The sequence below is a fragment of the Cyprinus carpio genome, chromosome B7 (genome assembly GCF_018340385.1).
Source record: "Cyprinus carpio isolate SPL01 chromosome B7, ASM1834038v1, whole genome shotgun sequence".
Classification (NCBI taxonomy): domain Eukaryota; kingdom Metazoa; phylum Chordata; class Actinopteri; order Cypriniformes; family Cyprinidae; genus Cyprinus; species Cyprinus carpio.
The window spans coordinates 32,137,337-32,154,667 of record NC_056603.1 but is presented as its reverse complement, the minus strand read 5'-3'; the positions used below and the strand labels follow the sequence as shown (position 1 = coordinate 32,154,667).

Here is a 17,331-nt window from a genome sequence, read left to right as displayed (position 1 = left end):
AGAGGAGCAGCAATCCAAGCAGACAGGTGAATTTGAAGATCATTTTCAGCAGGTGAAAGTGACGGACAGCCGCCTGTGTCGCGAGTTGAAACCTCAGTGAGCGGAATGAAAGTAGCGAATCCAGCTGGCGCTCTCCCTCTCTTTCCTCCTGTGTGTGTGTTGCTGGGATCTCTGGATCTCACTGAGATCTCTCTGTAGCTCTCGTTTATTAGTTACTTAATTTAATTAATTGACAACATGACACAAAGGCAGTAGCCCTATTACAAATTATACATTGATAGAGTTTCTACAGTGAATATATATATATATATATATATATATATATATATATATATATATATATATGTGTGTGTGTGTGGTGTGTGTGTTTTGTTTTTTATTACATGGTGGGGACCTCAACATGTAAGCACACTCAACATAGTGGGACCAAAAACATAGTGGGGGACCGAAATCCCCGGTCCCCACAATGTTTTGATTGTAATAGGCTCAGGGGGCGTTGCTGATAGGCCTAGTGCAGGTTTTTTTCTGAATCCCCTCCATGCACATAAACCGGATTTCTGTGTGTGAGTGTGTGTGGCAGCGCTGCTCTACAGCGCCCCTGTAGTCTGGCCGCGGAAACTGCGCCTCTACACACACTGACGCGATACACACACACTTTACCTGCTGCTCATGCGCGAATCACCGGACCACACCACCGTTAATTACCGTTAATCAATCTTCATCGACGAATTCATCAATCAGTACAGGTAATTAGACAGTTTCTCTCACATTATTTCGATAATTCAATAATCAAAAGAAGACATCGTAGTTTAATCCTTCGTGAAAAATCTGAAATTTAGTTACCGAATGTTTTAAGGATATGTTTGTGTTTAATTGATGTCTTTTACCAAAAAATATGGCGAAAACACTAATAAACTTAAACTGTCGGCACATACTTTCACGCTTACATGAGGGAAAAGATTATACTAACGTGATAATTTTCCGGCACCGCGTCGCGCGCGATTAAGAGAACGGAGTGAGGTTTGTGATTCCCGGGGAGACGCTGAATCGAGCGCCGGTGATGAGAGCCTGCTCTCGGGGAAGACACGGAGGATCACGGTGTCAACGCCGCCGACGAGACGAAACCAAAACCGAATATAGAGGTAGGTTACCGTGGATTTACTATGCTACTTTAGGACATTCACAGTTACTACAGATGTACCATTGTTTTACATTCATTTAACTATTTTTAAAAACATATTTTCAAATGATAATCAATTTGACGTGTTTTATAGTTATATTATAATAATACCATGGTTGTTTTTCATAAGTGTGCAATCCAAGGTCATATAAATCTTAAATGAATAAATAAATAAATTATCAGGGATAAATAAAATATTAAAATACTGATTCTTAAAATAGTTTGAGTTAAGATTAATAAGATTAAATAAACTGTAACTAAATGTAAATTAAACCTAACACATACCTCAAAAGTAATCATACCTATTCTTTTGTAGTTATCCTAAGCTCTTAAACGTTTTAGCAGTTACACATTTTTATTTGTGAAAGCAGTATTTATAAATGACTATTATATTATATTTTATATTATATTTAGGTTTATAAGACTATGTTTTTGACTTTACCTGACAAAACAAGAAGTGCTGGGAGGTTTTTAACATTTACATGTAGACATTTTAAATCATTGTCTTTGTATTCATGTCATAGTTTATACCTTTTGGCTTAATTGTAAGGCAAAACATTATTTAAATGTAATATGTTATTATTATTATTATATAAGCATTGATGTAGTTGCTTCACTCTTGGCCTGCTGGTGAATGATGATCTTTTTCACCAGAAGCTGCATCATGAAGAAGACTGTGGTGTCTTGGGGCAGCGAGGGACATTATTCCTGAAGAAGAAATGACACACGACTGCGGAGCAAGTGACTGGCTTCAGAGAAAGGTTTCACTGCTTTTATCATGTTTACAAATGTGAGATGCAGATTCTTTAACACTTGGACTATTTTCTGAAGGGACCTAAAGATCCTGTACTTGTACATATAGTGTTGTCACGCTCGTGGACCTTTCCTGATCCTCCTGCTTCCTCTTTCACACTTCACTTCCTGTAAGATACAGTAGAAAGGCCAATTTATACTTCTGCGTCGGGTGCGTGTAGTAGGTACGGCGTAGCATACGCATTGACGTGTACCATATACGTCGTACCCTTCGCCGTATCCTGACGCGCACCTCCTCAAAAATGTAACTACGCGCCGCGACGACGCGGACTGCAAGATCTGTGATTGGTCGGCTTGGTAGTATCACGTTTCCTCCTACGCATTTCCGGAATGATCTTCTGCACTCTGGACCGCCCGACATTTTTAAATTCCGAAATTCAGTGAAGAGCCAACATGGAAATGGACCAAGGGACCGAGCGATTAATTGAAGAAGTGAGGAAATACAGCCATCTGTATGACTCCTCTTCGGGAGATTACAAAGACTGCCAGATGGCAGCGGAATTCGAAGCCATTGTTCGTAGAAGCCCGCGAGGATCGAGGAATGTAAACACAGTGGAACCCGCTCGCATCAACTAGCGTTCCGGCGGTGTAACTGCAGAGCAAAACAGACATACGCAGAAGTATAAATGCTCACGACGGCGTCGCCTACGACGTACACTCGACGCAGAAGTATAAATTTGGCCTGAAGAGTGCAGTTTCTGATGCAGACACACTGTACAGTTCTATAAGCACTGGTTTTATAACTAATATTTCCTTCATCTTTATCATAGCCTTCAGTTATTTCAGTCTTAAAGTAAAAAAAGGGGGTTTTATTATTTTATTTTATTTTCAGATTATTATAATTTATTATTATAATTATCATCATATTATTAATAATATTATTTTTCATCACTGCTATTATTATTATTATCATCATCATTGTATTTGTTTTTATTGTTATTATTATTAATGTTATTTTAAGTCTTGAGGTCAAGCAGGGTTTTTTATTTTATTTTCAGTCTTACAGTCAAACAGGGTTTTATGTTTAATATTATTATTATTATTATTATTAATGTTATTTTAAGTCAATGTCAAACAGGGTTTATTATTATTATTATTATTATTATTATTATTATAATTATTATTATTAATGTTATTTTAAGTCTTGAGGTCAAGCAGGGTTTGTTTAGATAAAAACTCTAAAAGGGATTCAAGTATTACTAATAAAAATATTATTATTATCACCAAAAAAGTAAAAGTCTTGAGGTCAAGCAGCACACACACACTGTTTCTGGTGTGACGTTGTGGGGTCTGTAGAGTGTTAATGAAACTCTTGTACTGTTTACACACACACTGTACGGTTTAGCCTTGTGGGGACCCGCTCTATAAGCACTGGTTTATAATGAACATTTGTATTATTTTTATTATACCAGTTAGTTAGTTTCACTTTTAAAGTCCAACAGCCTTTTTTTTTATTATTATTATTATTATTATTATTATTATTTTTTTTTTTTATTTTTTTTTTTTCAGCCTTAGTCAAGCGGGTTTTGTTGTTGTTATTATTATACAATAATAAACCCTTGTTTGACCTCAAGACTTAAAATAACATTAATAATAATAATAATAAACCCTGTTTGACATTGACTTAAAATAACATTAATAATAATAATAATAACCATTAATAATAAACCTGTTGTTTGACCCCAAGACTTAAAATAAACATTAATAATAAATAATAACAATAATAAACCCTTGTTTGAACACAAGACTTAAAATAACATTAATAATAATAACAATAATAACAACAACAACAACAATAAAACCCTGTTTGACTGTAAGGCTGAAAATAATAATAATAATAATAATAATAATAATAAAAAGGCTGTTGGACTTTAAAAGTGAAACTAACTAACTGCTATAATAAAAATAATACAAATGTTCATTTTAAACCAGTGCTTATAGAGCGGGTCCCCACAAGGCTAAACCGTACAGTGTGTGTGTATTCAGTACAAAGAGTTTCATTAACACTCTACAGGACCCCACAACGTCACACCAGAAACAGTGTGTGTGTGTGCTGCCTGACCTCAAGACTTAATATTACATTAATAAATAATAATAATATAATATAATAATAACAACAACAACAAACCCTGCTTGACCTCAAGACTTTAAAATAACATTAATAATAATAATAATAATAAACCCTAATTTGAACCCATAATACTTAAAATGATAACATTAATAATAATAATAATAATAATAACAACAACAATAATAAAACCCTGTTTGACTGTAAGGACTGAAAAAAACTAAAAAAAATAAAAATATAATACAAATGTTCATAATAAACCATTGCTTTGTGAGCGGTCCCCAAAAGGCTAAAAAGGTCTGTGTGTGTATTCAGTACAAAGAGTTTCAAACTACTCTACAGGACCCCATAACGTAAACCATAAACAAATGTGTGCTGCTTAAACCAGTTAATAATAATAAATAATAATATAATAGAGCGGGTCCCCAACAACAACAACACCGTACAGTGTGTGTTTTGACCTCAAGACTAAAGACATTAATAATATAATAATAATACATAACCCCATAATAATAATAATAATAATAACAGTGTTGTGTGTGCTGCCTTGACCTCAAGACCTTAAAAATAACATTATATAATAATAATAATATAATAATAATAATATAATAATAATAATAAACCCTTGTTTGACCTCAAGACTTAAATAACATTAATAATAATAATAATAATAAATAATTGACTAATAATAACAATAATAATAATAAGAAAATAATAAACCCTGTTTGACTGTAAGACTGAAAAAAAAATAATAAAAAATAAAGCTAATAATAAAATAACATTAATAATAATAACAATAAAAATAAATAAAACCCTGTGATGACTGTAAGGCTGAATGATAAAAATAAAATAATAATAATAATAACAATAATAAATAAATAATAACCTCAAGACTTAAAATAAAAATTATCCCTAATTAATAATTTAAGAATAACAAAACTAACCCTTGTTTGACCCCAAGATGACTTAAAATAACATAAACCATATTATAACAACAACAACAGTGTTTGTCTGCATCAAAAAACCGTTCAGGACAAATTTATACTTCTGGTCGAGAATAATAATAGGCGACGCCTCGGTGAATTTATACTTATGCGTTAATGTCTGTTTGCTCGGCAATTACACCGCCGGAACGCTAGTTGATGCGGAGCGGGACTTACTGTGAAAATACACTTCCTCTATCCTAAAAATTCTACGAACAAATGCTTTTAAAACGCTGCGTCTGTGCAGCTTTGTCCCCACTCAGCTAAACCGTTTATTGTGTATGTGTATTAAGTATTTTGAAGTCTTGAGGTAAAACAGTGTTTTTTTATTATTTTTACGTTCACAACTTAGAAACAAACAGTGTGTGTGCTGCCTAATATCATTACTAATAATTATTATTAATAATAATGGTATAATAAGTAATGTCAAACATAATAATAATAATAATAACATAATTACCCTGCTTGACCTCAAGACTTATAAATACATTAATAATAATCTTAATAATAAAGCAGGGTTTTGATATTATTATTATTATTATATTAATAATATTATAATAATGTTAATGTTAAAACCTTGCTTGACAGCACCAACACTTAAAACACATTAATAATCACTGTAATAATGATAATAATAACAACAACAACAACAACACCCTGTTTGACTGTAAGGCTGAAAAAAAAAAAAAATAATAATAATAATAATAATAATAATAAAAAAAAAGCTGTTGGACTTTAAAAGTGAAACTAACTAACTGGTATAATAAAAATAATACAAATAACATTATAAACCAGTGCTTATAGAGCGGGTCCCCACAAGGCTAAAAACCGTACAGTGTGTGTGTATTCAAGTACAAAGAGTTTCATTAACACTCTACAGGACCCCACAACGTCACACCACCAAAACAGTGTGTGTGTGCTGCCTGACCTCAAGACTTAACATTAATATATAATAATAATAATAATAATAATAACCCAAAAAATACTAAAAATAACAATAATAATAATAATAATAGCAACAAAAAAAAAAAAAAAAAAAAAAAAAAAAAAAAAAAAATAATAATAATAATAATAACAACAACAACAACAACAACAACAAAACCCTGTTTGACTGTAAGGCTGAAAAAAATAAAATAATAATAATAATAATAATAATAATAATAATAATAATAAAAAGGCTGTTGGACTTTAAAAGTGAAACTAACTAACTGCTATAATAAAAATAATACAAAAGTTCATTATAAACCAGTGCTTATAGAGCGGGTCCCCACAAGGCTAAACCGTACAGTGTGTGTGTATTCAGTACAAAGAGTTTCATTAACACTCTACAGGACCCCACAACGTCACACCAGAAACAGTGTGTGTGTGCTGCCTGACCTCAAGACTTAACATTATTATTAATAATAATAATAATAAAACAAATATTATTATAATAATAGCAACAATAAAAAAATGACCTCAAGACTTAAAAGAACATTAATAATAATAATAAACCCTGTTTGACCTTGACTTAAAATAACATTAATAATAATAATAATAATAACAATAATAAACCCTTGTTTGACCCCAAGACTTAAAATAACATTAATAATAATAATAACAATAATAAACCCTTGTTTGACCCCAAGACTTAAAATAACATTAATAATAATAATAATAATAATAATAATAACAACAACAACAACAACAACAACAATAAAACCCTGTTTGAACAAAAGTCCAAAAAAAAATAATAATAATAATAATAATAATAAAAAAGGCTGTTGGACTTTAAAAGTGAAACTAACTAACTGGTATAATAAAAATAATACAAATGTTCATTATAAACCAGTGCTTATAGAGCAGGTCCCCACAAGGCTAAACCATACAGTGTGTGTGTATTCAGTACAAAGAGTTTCATTAACACTCTACAGGACCCCACAACGTCACACCAGAAACAGTGTGTGTGTGCTGCCTGACCTCAAGACTTAACATTAACATTAATAATATAATAATAATAATAATAATAATAATAATAATAATAACAAAACCCTGCTTGACCTCAAGACTTAAAATAACATTAATAATAATAATAATAATAATAATAATAATATTAACAATAAAACCCTGTTTGACTGTAAGACTGAAAATAAAATAAAAAAACACTGCTTGACCTCAAGACTTAAAATAACATTAATAATAATAACAATAAAAACAAATACAATGATGATAATAATAATAATAATAGCAATGATGAAAAATAAATAAATAAATAAATAATAATAATAATAATAATAAATTATAATAATCTGAAAATAAAATAAAATAATAAAACCCCTTTTTTACTTTAAGACTGAAACTAACTGAAGGCTATGATAAAGATGAAGGAAATATTAGTTATAAACCAGTGCTTATAGAACTGTACAGTGTGTCTGCATCAGAAACTGCACTCTTCAGGCCAATTTATACTTCTGCGTCGAGTGTACGCCGTAGGCGACGCCGTCATGAGCATTTATACTTCTGCGTATGTCTGTTTTGCTCTGCAGTTACACCGCCGAAACGCTAGTTGATGCGAGCGGGTTCCACTGTGTTTACATTCCTCGATCCTCGCGGGCATCTACGAACAATGGCTTCGAATTCGCTGCCATCTGGCAGTCTTTGTAATCTCCCGAAGAGGAGTCATACAGATGGCTGTATTTCCTCACTTCTTCAATTATTCGCTCGGTCGTTTGGTCCATTTCCATGTTGGCTCTTCACTGAATTTCGGAATTTAAAAATGGCGGGCGGTCCAGAGTGCAGAAGATCATTCCGGAAATGCATAGGAGGAAACGTGATACTACCAAGCCGACCAATCACAGATCTTGCAGTCCGCGTCGTCGCAACGCGTAGTTACATTTTTGAGGAGGTGCGCGTCAGGGTACGGCGAAGGGTACGACGTATGGTACACGTCAATGCGTATGCTACGCCGTACCTACTACGCGCACCCAACGCAGAAGTATAAATTGGCCTTTCTACTGTATCTTACAGGAAGTGAAGTGGGAAAGAGGAAGCAGGAGGATCAGGAAAGGTCCACGAGCGTGACAACACTATATGTACAAGTACAGGATCTTTAGGTCCCTTCAGAAAATAGTCCAAGTGTTAAAGAATCTGCATCTCACATCTGTAAACATGACAAAAGCAGTCAAACCTTTCTCTGAAGCCAGTCACTTGCTCCGCAGTCGTGTGTTATTTCTTCTTCAGGAATAATGTCCCTCGCTGCCAAAGACCACAGTCTTCTTCATGATGCAGCTTCTGCTGAAAGAGATCATCATTCACCAGCAGGCCAAGAGTGAAGCAACTACATCAATGCTTAAATAATAATAATAATAATAACATATTACATTTAAATAATGTTTTGCCTTACAATTAAGCCAAAAGATATAAACTATGACATGAATACAAAGACAATGATTAAAATGTCTACATGTAAATGTTAAAAACCTCCCAGCACTTCTTGTTTTGTCAGGTAAAGTCAAAAACATAGTCTTATAAACCTAAATATAATATAAAATATAATATAATAGTCATTTATAAATACTGCTTTCACAAATAAAAATGTGTAACTGCTAAAACGTTTAAGAGCTTAGGATAACTACAAAAGAATAGGTATGATTACTTTTGAGGTATGTGTTAGGTTTAATTTACATTTAGTTACAGTTTATTTAATCTTATTAATCTTAACTCAAACTATTTTAAGAATCAGTATTTTAATATTTTAATTATCCCTGATAATTTATTTATTTATTCATTTAAGATTTATATGACCTTGGATCGCACTCTTGTGAAAAACAACCATGGTATTATTATAATATAACTATAAAACACGTCAAATTGATTATCATTTGAAAATATGTTTTTTAAAAATAGTTAAATGAATGTAAAACAATGGTACATCTGTAGTAACTGTGAATGTCCTAAAGTAGCATAGTAAATCCACGGTAACCTACCTCTATATTCGGTTTTGTTTCGTCTCGTCGGCGGCGTTGACACCGTGATCCTCCGTGTCTTCCCCGAGAGCAGGCCTCATCACCGGCGCTCGATTCAGCGTCTCCCCGGGAATCACAAACCTCACTCCGTTCTCTTAATCGCGCGCGACGCGGTGCCGGAAAATGATCACGTTAGTATAATCTTTTCCCTCATGTAAACGTTAAATTATGTGCCGACAGTTTAAGTTTATTAGTGTTTTCGCCATATTTTTTGGTAAAAGACATCAATTAAACACACAAACATATCCTTAAAACATTCAGTAACTAAATTTCAGATTTTTCACGAAGGATTAAACTACGATGTCTTCTTTTGATTATTGAATTATCGAAATAATGTGAGAGAAACTGTCTAATTACCTGTACTGATTGATGAATCCGTCGATGAAGATTGATTAACCGTAATTAACGGTGGTGTGGTCCGGTGATTCGCGCATGAGCAGCAGGTAAAGTGTGTGTATCGCGTCAGTGTGTGTAGAGGCGCAGTTCCGCGGCCAGACTACAGGGGCGCTGTAGAGCAGCGCTGCCACACACACTCACACACATAAATCCGGTATATTATAAAAAAAAACACACACAAAAAAAAAATGATTTGGTCCCCACTATGTTATAAAAACAAACACACACACAAAAAAATTGTGGGGACCGGGGATTCGGTCCCCACTATGTTTTTGGTCCCCACTATGTGAGTGTGCTTACATGTTGAGGTCCCCACCATGTAATAAAAACAAACACACACACACACACACACACACTCTCTCACACTCTCAAACCCCCTCACACAAAACACACGGTGCACACACACACACACACACTCTCACACTCTCAAACACACACACACACACACACACAACACACACACACACACACACACACACACACACACACACACACACACACACACACACACACTCTCACACACACACACACACACACACACACACACACACACACACACACACACACTAGGGTGACCAGATTTCTCATAGTTCAATATGAGAACTATGTTCTATGGGGCACTATATATACATACATACACACAAACACACACATACATGCTTACATAGTTATATTGTTATATAAAAATAGAGAAGCAAATTACAAACCATAAGACAAATATGATAGATACAAATTAAATATTAAATAAACATTTTTTTCTAATGCAGTAGGTTTATTTAACATGTATACATTTATTTAACATCTTGCTGTTTGGTTAACATTACTGAGACAGACAGGTATTTAATTAGGCTGCTGTCCCTTTAAGACCGAATGAATGTAATATACTTACACATGTCCGGTTTTCAGCCACCTGTTTACGTTTACTTAAGCCATAACCGACTGTATTTACGTGAGATACTTCACACAATGGACATTTTGACAGCTGTGTGTATTTGACAATTACGTTTCTGTTGTGTGTCATTCTGCGTGATTCCGCCTGTCTTTCCCGCCTTCACTTACTGCAAGTTAATCGATAACGAATTGTGATTGGATGGTAATTTTGTTCTAAGACAAGCTTAGTTACCTTTGATCAGGCTGTTCTCGCTTGACAGAACACTTCTATTACTCAATCTGATCACCCAGTCGTAAAGAAATTTTTAAATATGAGACAAAACATGATTTTTTCAAAATGAGTCGGGACACTAAAAATAGAGGTGAAATACCGGACTGTCCCGGGAAAAACGGGACATCTGGTCACCCTAACACACGCTTTCATGTTTCACAGGGACATACCTTAGGTGTAATGATTTTTATACTGTACAAACTGTAGTTTCTATCCCCTTATCTGTGTCAGCGTGGGTTTATGCCAGGTGCTCCTGTTTCCTCCCACAGCCCAAAGACATGCAGGCTAGGTGAAGTGAACATTCTAAATTGTCCCCCGACTTGTGTGTATATAACAGAATTGTTTATGGATTGACTGGTTCTCGCCATGAATATAGACATAGATGCTGGAATGGCATTAAGAAGAAAATAAACAAACAAACTATTCCCTTACCCTAAGCCTACCCCTCACACAAAACTACCAACATTTCTAAACCCTCACAAATAATAATTTTATATTATACATAAAAATTTGTAGCACAGTGGCCCTTCAGAACTAATGTTTCTCACACAATCTCATGAAATTACTATCTTTGGCAGGACATTTGTTCCACATAATGTAGATAATACCAGTTACACACACATACACTCACGTTTACCTTGCAGTCAGAATAGGGATATATGTCTGCATAGATGTCTTTTGTTTCACATAAAGCTTTATATTATTACTACTTCTGAATCCCTAACCTTAATAGAAAACAGGACTCGTCAATTAATTTCAAGACAGGTTTTTTTTTTTTTTACTTTATATTTTGGTTTTCCTTTGATCTTTGTAATTCAAGATCAAGGTTTGTTTATATAGCACCTTAAAAGTAACACGAGTTCTAACCAAAGTGCTGCACAACTGACATAAAATAAACCTCATCCTGCAATAAAACAACAACAGATAAAAAATAATAAAGTAAAATGATGGTATTAACTGAATTATGGATAAACAGTGAATAATATAAATAAACATAAAACAGTGAATAAACATATAACAATTAAAAATAATTTAAAGGTGCTGTATGTAAGTTTTTGACTCTACTAAAGCATAAAAACAACATAATATGTTTGCAGATATTTAAGAAATATGCTAAATTAACATACTTGTTTATCTGAAATACAATGCTACAGTCAGTAATTCTCCTTTGAAAATGTGCGTTCCAGGCTGGAATGTCGGTCTCTGTTTTGGTTTGTGAAACCCGCCCACTGCCAGTTTACCCAAATTGACGTGACGTGACGTGACGTGACATTCAGCCAAGTATGGTGACCCATACTCAGAATTTGTGCTCTGCATTTAACCCATCCGAAGTGCACACACACAGAGCAGTGAACACACACACACACTGTGAACACACACCCGGAGCAGTGGGCAGCCATTTTATGCTGCGGCGCCCGGGGAGCAGTTGGGGGTTCAGTGCCTTGCTCAAGGGCACCTAAGTCATGGTATTGAGGGTGGAGAGAGCGCTGTACATTCACTCCCCCCCACCCACAATTCCTGCCGGCCCGAGACTCGAACTCACAACCCTTCGATTGGGAGTCCGACTCTCTAACCATTAGGCCACGACTTCCCTTAATTTCGGCACTCCGAGTTGCCAGTTGGCAGAAAACACAACGTATTTCATTTCATTCATCGTCAAGTGCGCTCGTTCTTGTTGGTGTCATCAATCTGGCATCCTGTGCATCAAGTCTGAGGAGGAGGGGCTGGGTGAAAAAAACCCTCTCCAATGTTTTGAATTTGGACTGCAATACCTAGTTGAACCACTCGGTGTCAATCCTACATACAGCACCCCTTTAAATACAGTGCTGTACAGTATTATAGTGTATGATGTTAATATAGCAGAGGTAAGATGAAATTCTAACAGCTTGTAATGTAAATCAGTTAGCTTTGTATAACCATACAACAGACTACTTACATAAAATACAGTTGGCACATAAATAGCAATAGTCACTCTATATCTCCCAATAATATGTCTTAATAAAATTACATTCATATGCTTAGTTTTACAATCAAAGCTCTTATTGGGGGCGGGGGGGGGTCAAAACATATAATGCAATGCAATGTAATGATTAGATGTAGAAAAACGCTTGTCTAAAGCCTGATGTGTCTTATTTGGTGCATTTTAATGTGATTATTCTATGTATATATAATCAAGTAAATCTTTAGTTCAGTTATTCTTACATTTATTTTATAAAGTAAAGATTTTACAGCAAAAATAGAAGTGTACAGCGGCCTGAAGGGGGACATGTTTGGAATCAACAATAAAAGGCCTTTAACTTGCTTAAAAAGTATAAACAAGTATATACTATACTTGTATACTGTTTTATACAAAAGACTTTTAGCAAAGTTTTGATCATGTTAATAATATAGAGGTGTATCAAATATAATACAGTAGGCCTTATTGGGTTAACACTGTGTCAGATCTGTTTCAAAGTCTGGCATTTGGGTCTTTTCACTGTCTGACTTGTGGGGAGATTTTAGGCATAATTGTTCACTAGTAATTTCTAGGTTAGAAACACAAAAATACTCACAAGATCCATAAACACACAATCTTGTTCTTTATCAATCAGAGTGGTGGAATGATGAAGTGAGGATGAAGAAATGTAAGAGAAGGAGTCTTCTGATTCGCCCAGACAGGAAGAAGAAGGCAGCTCTTGTGTCAGGTAATAAAGTATTCTCTTTGGACTGAGATCCATTTCTTCCCCTCTCATTTAGTCACCACGTCTGTCACCACTTGCCTTCTGGATTAAATCTTGTCCCAGCACCAACTTTATTGAAAAGGTCTTTAGACCTAAATAGATTTAAAAAGTTCACCAGAGGCCACCAATTAACAGATTGATTATACAGGAATCACACATGGCTCATTTCATTAAATAATGTAACTGTCTTAACATTCATTGTATTGCCATAGAATATACTGTCTCCTGAAATTGTATGATTTTTTTATTGTTTGAACCTTTTATGGGCAATACATTTTTAGGCCAACCAACAGCCTACTTTAACCAACATGCTATACCTCTTATCCTCACTCGGTCTGAAGAAGTTGTGTTCCTCAACATGTCTTGCTCAACATGGCTGTCTGTTTTTTAGGGCCATACATAGTGTATATGCTAAGAGACACTGACATACTAGAGGACTGGACGACTATCAAGAAGGTATTCATGATGAGTGATCAGCTCTTCGTGCACGGTGAATGTGTGTGATGGATTGTGACTTTTATCTCTCTGTCTTCCAGGCAAAAGCGGCACTGATGCCTATGAAGAAGAAAGCAGACAGTAAGTCAGTTATTAAATGGCACTGTGTTCATTTAAGTACTTTATTGAAGCTTTCCAGTTTTCCTTTCCTCGGGAAGCTACACTTGGAGGTCAATGACCTCATGGTAGTCAGGTGAACCTCATTAAACTTTGACTAAACTGACTGAATTAACTCATTGCAAATTTATTGAAGGCAATCATGTGCACTGACCATCAGAGACCTTGCCTTGGGCTAAATATATTTAACCAATGATTTCTTTCTCATGACAAGATTGCCATAGATTTCATTGAGCAATATAGGATTCTCTCTATCTTTAACAATGTAACTACATAATGCTGTATAATCATTTTTAATTCGAGATTCAAGTTTGTTTTTGAGTATCTTGTATGTGTTGATGCATGCTTTTAAATAATGGGGTCTATATTTATGAAAAGACTTCAGGGATACTCACACACTCATAGACAAACACACAACATGTATAGAGTTACTGTCTGTCTCTAGCTAAAATGGATGCAAAGGCTTAAGCATGTTCTCCATTGGCATCCCAGTTGCTTCCATTAGCCCTGACCCTCACTTACTGTCTGTCTGGCCTCTGATTAAGTTAGATACAGAGGTTTGATTTATAGAGCCATTTCCCTCTTTCTGTCACTCCAGACTGATTGACTGAAACTACTTTGGCTTTAATGTCACATTTAGAGTCTTGTTCTGTCTCTAAGAAAAATGGTTTGACGTGTAACATTTGATTCTGCTCTGTCTCTCATTTGTCTTTTTACTTCTCCCAGATCTCACTCTTTCTCTCACTCTCATCCCTCCATTTCTTTATTGTCTTCCTTTGCATCATAGGAATCAATTACAACCAAATACTGTACACCACTGTTATAATACTGCACTGTGAAAAAGTCTGCTTAGTTGTTTTGAATGTGCACTTATAGTGAACTTCAAGAATTAAAAGTATATTTAAAAAAACTGTATTTGTTTAGAATATATTAATAACATTTTAATTACATTAAAGTATATTTTAGTTTATCATAAATGCTTGTCAGTACATTCAGCAGTATGCTAAATACTTCTTTTCCCAAGGGTGTACAGATCTAATGATGCAGTTTGCATTTGCTAAACAATTATCAATCAACTGGACAAACTCTTAATACCTAACTCTTGTAATACGCGGTAAGCTTTTAGAAACAAATCCACACTGAACATGAAACAATGAGAATAAACGAACAGAGGATATTTGATGTATACTGTCCTCTTATGTGGAGCAGGATTTTGGACCGTTCAGATTTCAAAGTAAGGCAGGGCTAGTTAATGCAGCCACAGAAATGGAAACTGATCAACAAAATCTGTCACTTGTCTCGTCGCAGTCACAGCTAGTTTAACAGATTTACTTGGAAGAGATATGGTTTATCGCTTGATGAATGCTTTCACTGAGAAAAAAGGTACAAAAGTTGCCACTTGCAAAAGGTACCGTTTACATTTTAATATGTACACTTTACGTACTAATACATATCTTTAACCCCTTAGCATTCCTGGAAAATTTAAGCACAAACTTTACCATGGGTGGTACGTTGGAACGTAACAGGCTAAGGTACTAATTTGCATCCTTCAGAGCTAAATAAGGCACAGAGGTGTACCTTTTGAAAACGTATTGTCCCAGTAACAGCTTTTGTATATGTACTTTTTTTGGAGTGTTATCTTGTTGCACCTGTGAACCATTTAATGACAGCAGTTTCACTTTAGCTAGACAGCCCTATACAGTGACATAAAATGTCTTGAAAACAGAGAGTTGACGCATTATGAGCTATTAAAGCGCAACATGTTGAAGATGGTGTGCGTGTCTGTTTGTCTCTCAGACAGGCAGGTGCCCGTGCGATGTGAAGGTGGGGCTCTCTTCTATGATGGAGAAAGATTCTCCAAAGGCAGCAGTGTCGTTCTAGAAGTCAATGACGACAGCCCGGCACAGTCAGTAGAGCTTAAGACATAAGACAGCATCTGTCTTCGCTTTGGCTTTGTTTGCAAAAACATTTCCATTGAAATGGTCTCCCTGTTTTCTTGTGTGTTTCTCTCAGGGCCGTGCTAACAGGGATCAGCACAGGAGAGGTCTGGTTCAAGCGCACAGATGGCACCAAAACCAAAATCTACGTCTCCCAACTTCAGAAAGGCAAATACACCATACGAAAAGCTTAGAGAAGATAATCGTTACACTTGGAGAGTGTGTGAACCTACCCTTTAATAATTAACAAATAACACACACATTTACCAACACCTTTAGAACAGCTTATAACAATCCAATTTAATGCTATGCACTAGTATTGATCAGACCAGAGACTTTATGTATAGTGACTTATGATCTCAGATAAATTTTGCTTTTTTATATGCATATTTTATTTTGACTATAATAATAAGAGGGATCTGGTTCCAGAACAACACTGTTGGCATCAAGTAGGCAATTTCTGGTGCAGCTAAAGTTCATTCATTAATTCAAACACAACATGGACTTACAAAGCCTGTTGACCAAATGCTAAAAGACCATATGAAGTCTTTCTGTATCATAATGCTTATCACACTGTATACATTCATAATACTTCATACTGACCTTATATGAAGTCTGATACACACTCAGATCATTGTGCATTTGTTTGTTTGTCATTGTCATTTAAAATGATTATAAAAGTCCATTTCATGTACACTAAAGACACCACAGGGGCAAAAAGGACTGCACTCACACATTGGCTCTTTTCTATGTTGTGCTGCAACTGCTTCTTTAAACTGATCTTGGGTCTGTTTTTAATAGCCAAGGTTTGTATATTAAAAGGAAAAGCACTGTCTCTACCCAGAACACAAGAGAACACAATCAAACACCTTGAATTGTGATTGCACTCAGAATAACAAGAGATGTAACTTTTTTCTTCAGTACATTTTGAAAGACTGTTATTGTAATACATAGTATTTATAGACATCTGTAAAGTGATCTGAAACAGAGGGTGCTTTTTAAAACTTATTTATGAAGTGTTCGAGATGATCATGTATTTATAACAAGAAGCATTATTAAAATCTAAACTTTTATTACATTTGCTGTTTAATGGCTCATTCATTAAAACCTTGCAGGACTGTCAAAGGCTGAAGGGCACCGCTTGTGCCCTCCAGGGGGCGCTGTAGTGTAACCAAGCGCTTTATGAGCTATATAGTTTGCTATGAGCCACTAGATGGGACTAACACCTAACGAAACAATGAATGGAAAACAACCATTTTCTCTCTCTGCCAAACGGGGAATTAGAAAACTCTAGAAGTTCTAATTTTACTTTATACATTTGGAAATTAAAAACAACAGCCCTAGCGTACATCCAAGTACAGACTCTTCTGCTTTCAATTATTGGGTCCTTGAGATTTAATGAATCTAACGATTCAAGAGTCTCTAAGTGATTCGTGATGAATATAGAGTTTGAAGA

The 17,331-nt window shown here is 34.9% G+C and overlaps 1 protein-coding gene and 1 long non-coding RNA gene across 8 annotated transcripts in view; one reads left to right on the top strand and one right to left on the bottom strand.

Annotated features, from left to right (window-relative positions):
* Nucleotides 1-9,582, bottom strand: part of LOC109071893 — a 60,255-nt gene extending 50,673 nt beyond the window's left edge. For 4 of the 5 annotated variants that reach the window (XR_006155237.1, XR_006155233.1, XR_006155236.1 and 1 more), the window contains exons 1-3: nt 9,406-9,582; nt 9,010-9,142; nt 8,211-8,314 (exon numbers count right to left, since the gene is read on the bottom strand). This is a non-coding gene — a long non-coding RNA (uncharacterized LOC109071893). Of the gene's footprint in view, nt 1-8,210; nt 8,318-9,009; nt 9,143-9,405 lie in introns of all 5 variants that reach the window. The other variant, XR_006155234.1, reaches the window with a different exon arrangement.
* Nucleotides 1-16,953, top strand: part of LOC109111509 (breast cancer metastasis-suppressor 1 homolog) — a 72,552-nt gene extending 55,599 nt beyond the window's left edge. Inside the window, exons 7-12 of one of the 3 annotated variants that reach the window (XR_006155232.1) lie at nt 13,198-13,290; nt 13,718-13,782; nt 13,863-13,902; nt 15,407-15,470; nt 15,736-15,844; nt 15,952-16,953. Coding sequence is in view for 2 of the 3 variants with exons in the window: in XM_042728345.1 (XP_042584279.1) it covers nt 13,198-13,290; nt 13,718-13,782; nt 13,863-13,902; nt 15,736-15,844; nt 15,952-16,069 (425 nt within the window). In the remaining variant the exon portion in view is untranslated. The remainder of the gene's footprint in view (nt 1-13,197; nt 13,291-13,717; nt 13,783-13,862; nt 13,903-15,406; nt 15,471-15,735; nt 15,845-15,951) is intronic. The other 2 variants (XM_042728345.1, XM_042728346.1) reach the window with 2 other exon arrangements.
* The last annotated feature ends 378 nt before the right edge of the window (nt 16,954-17,331 follow it).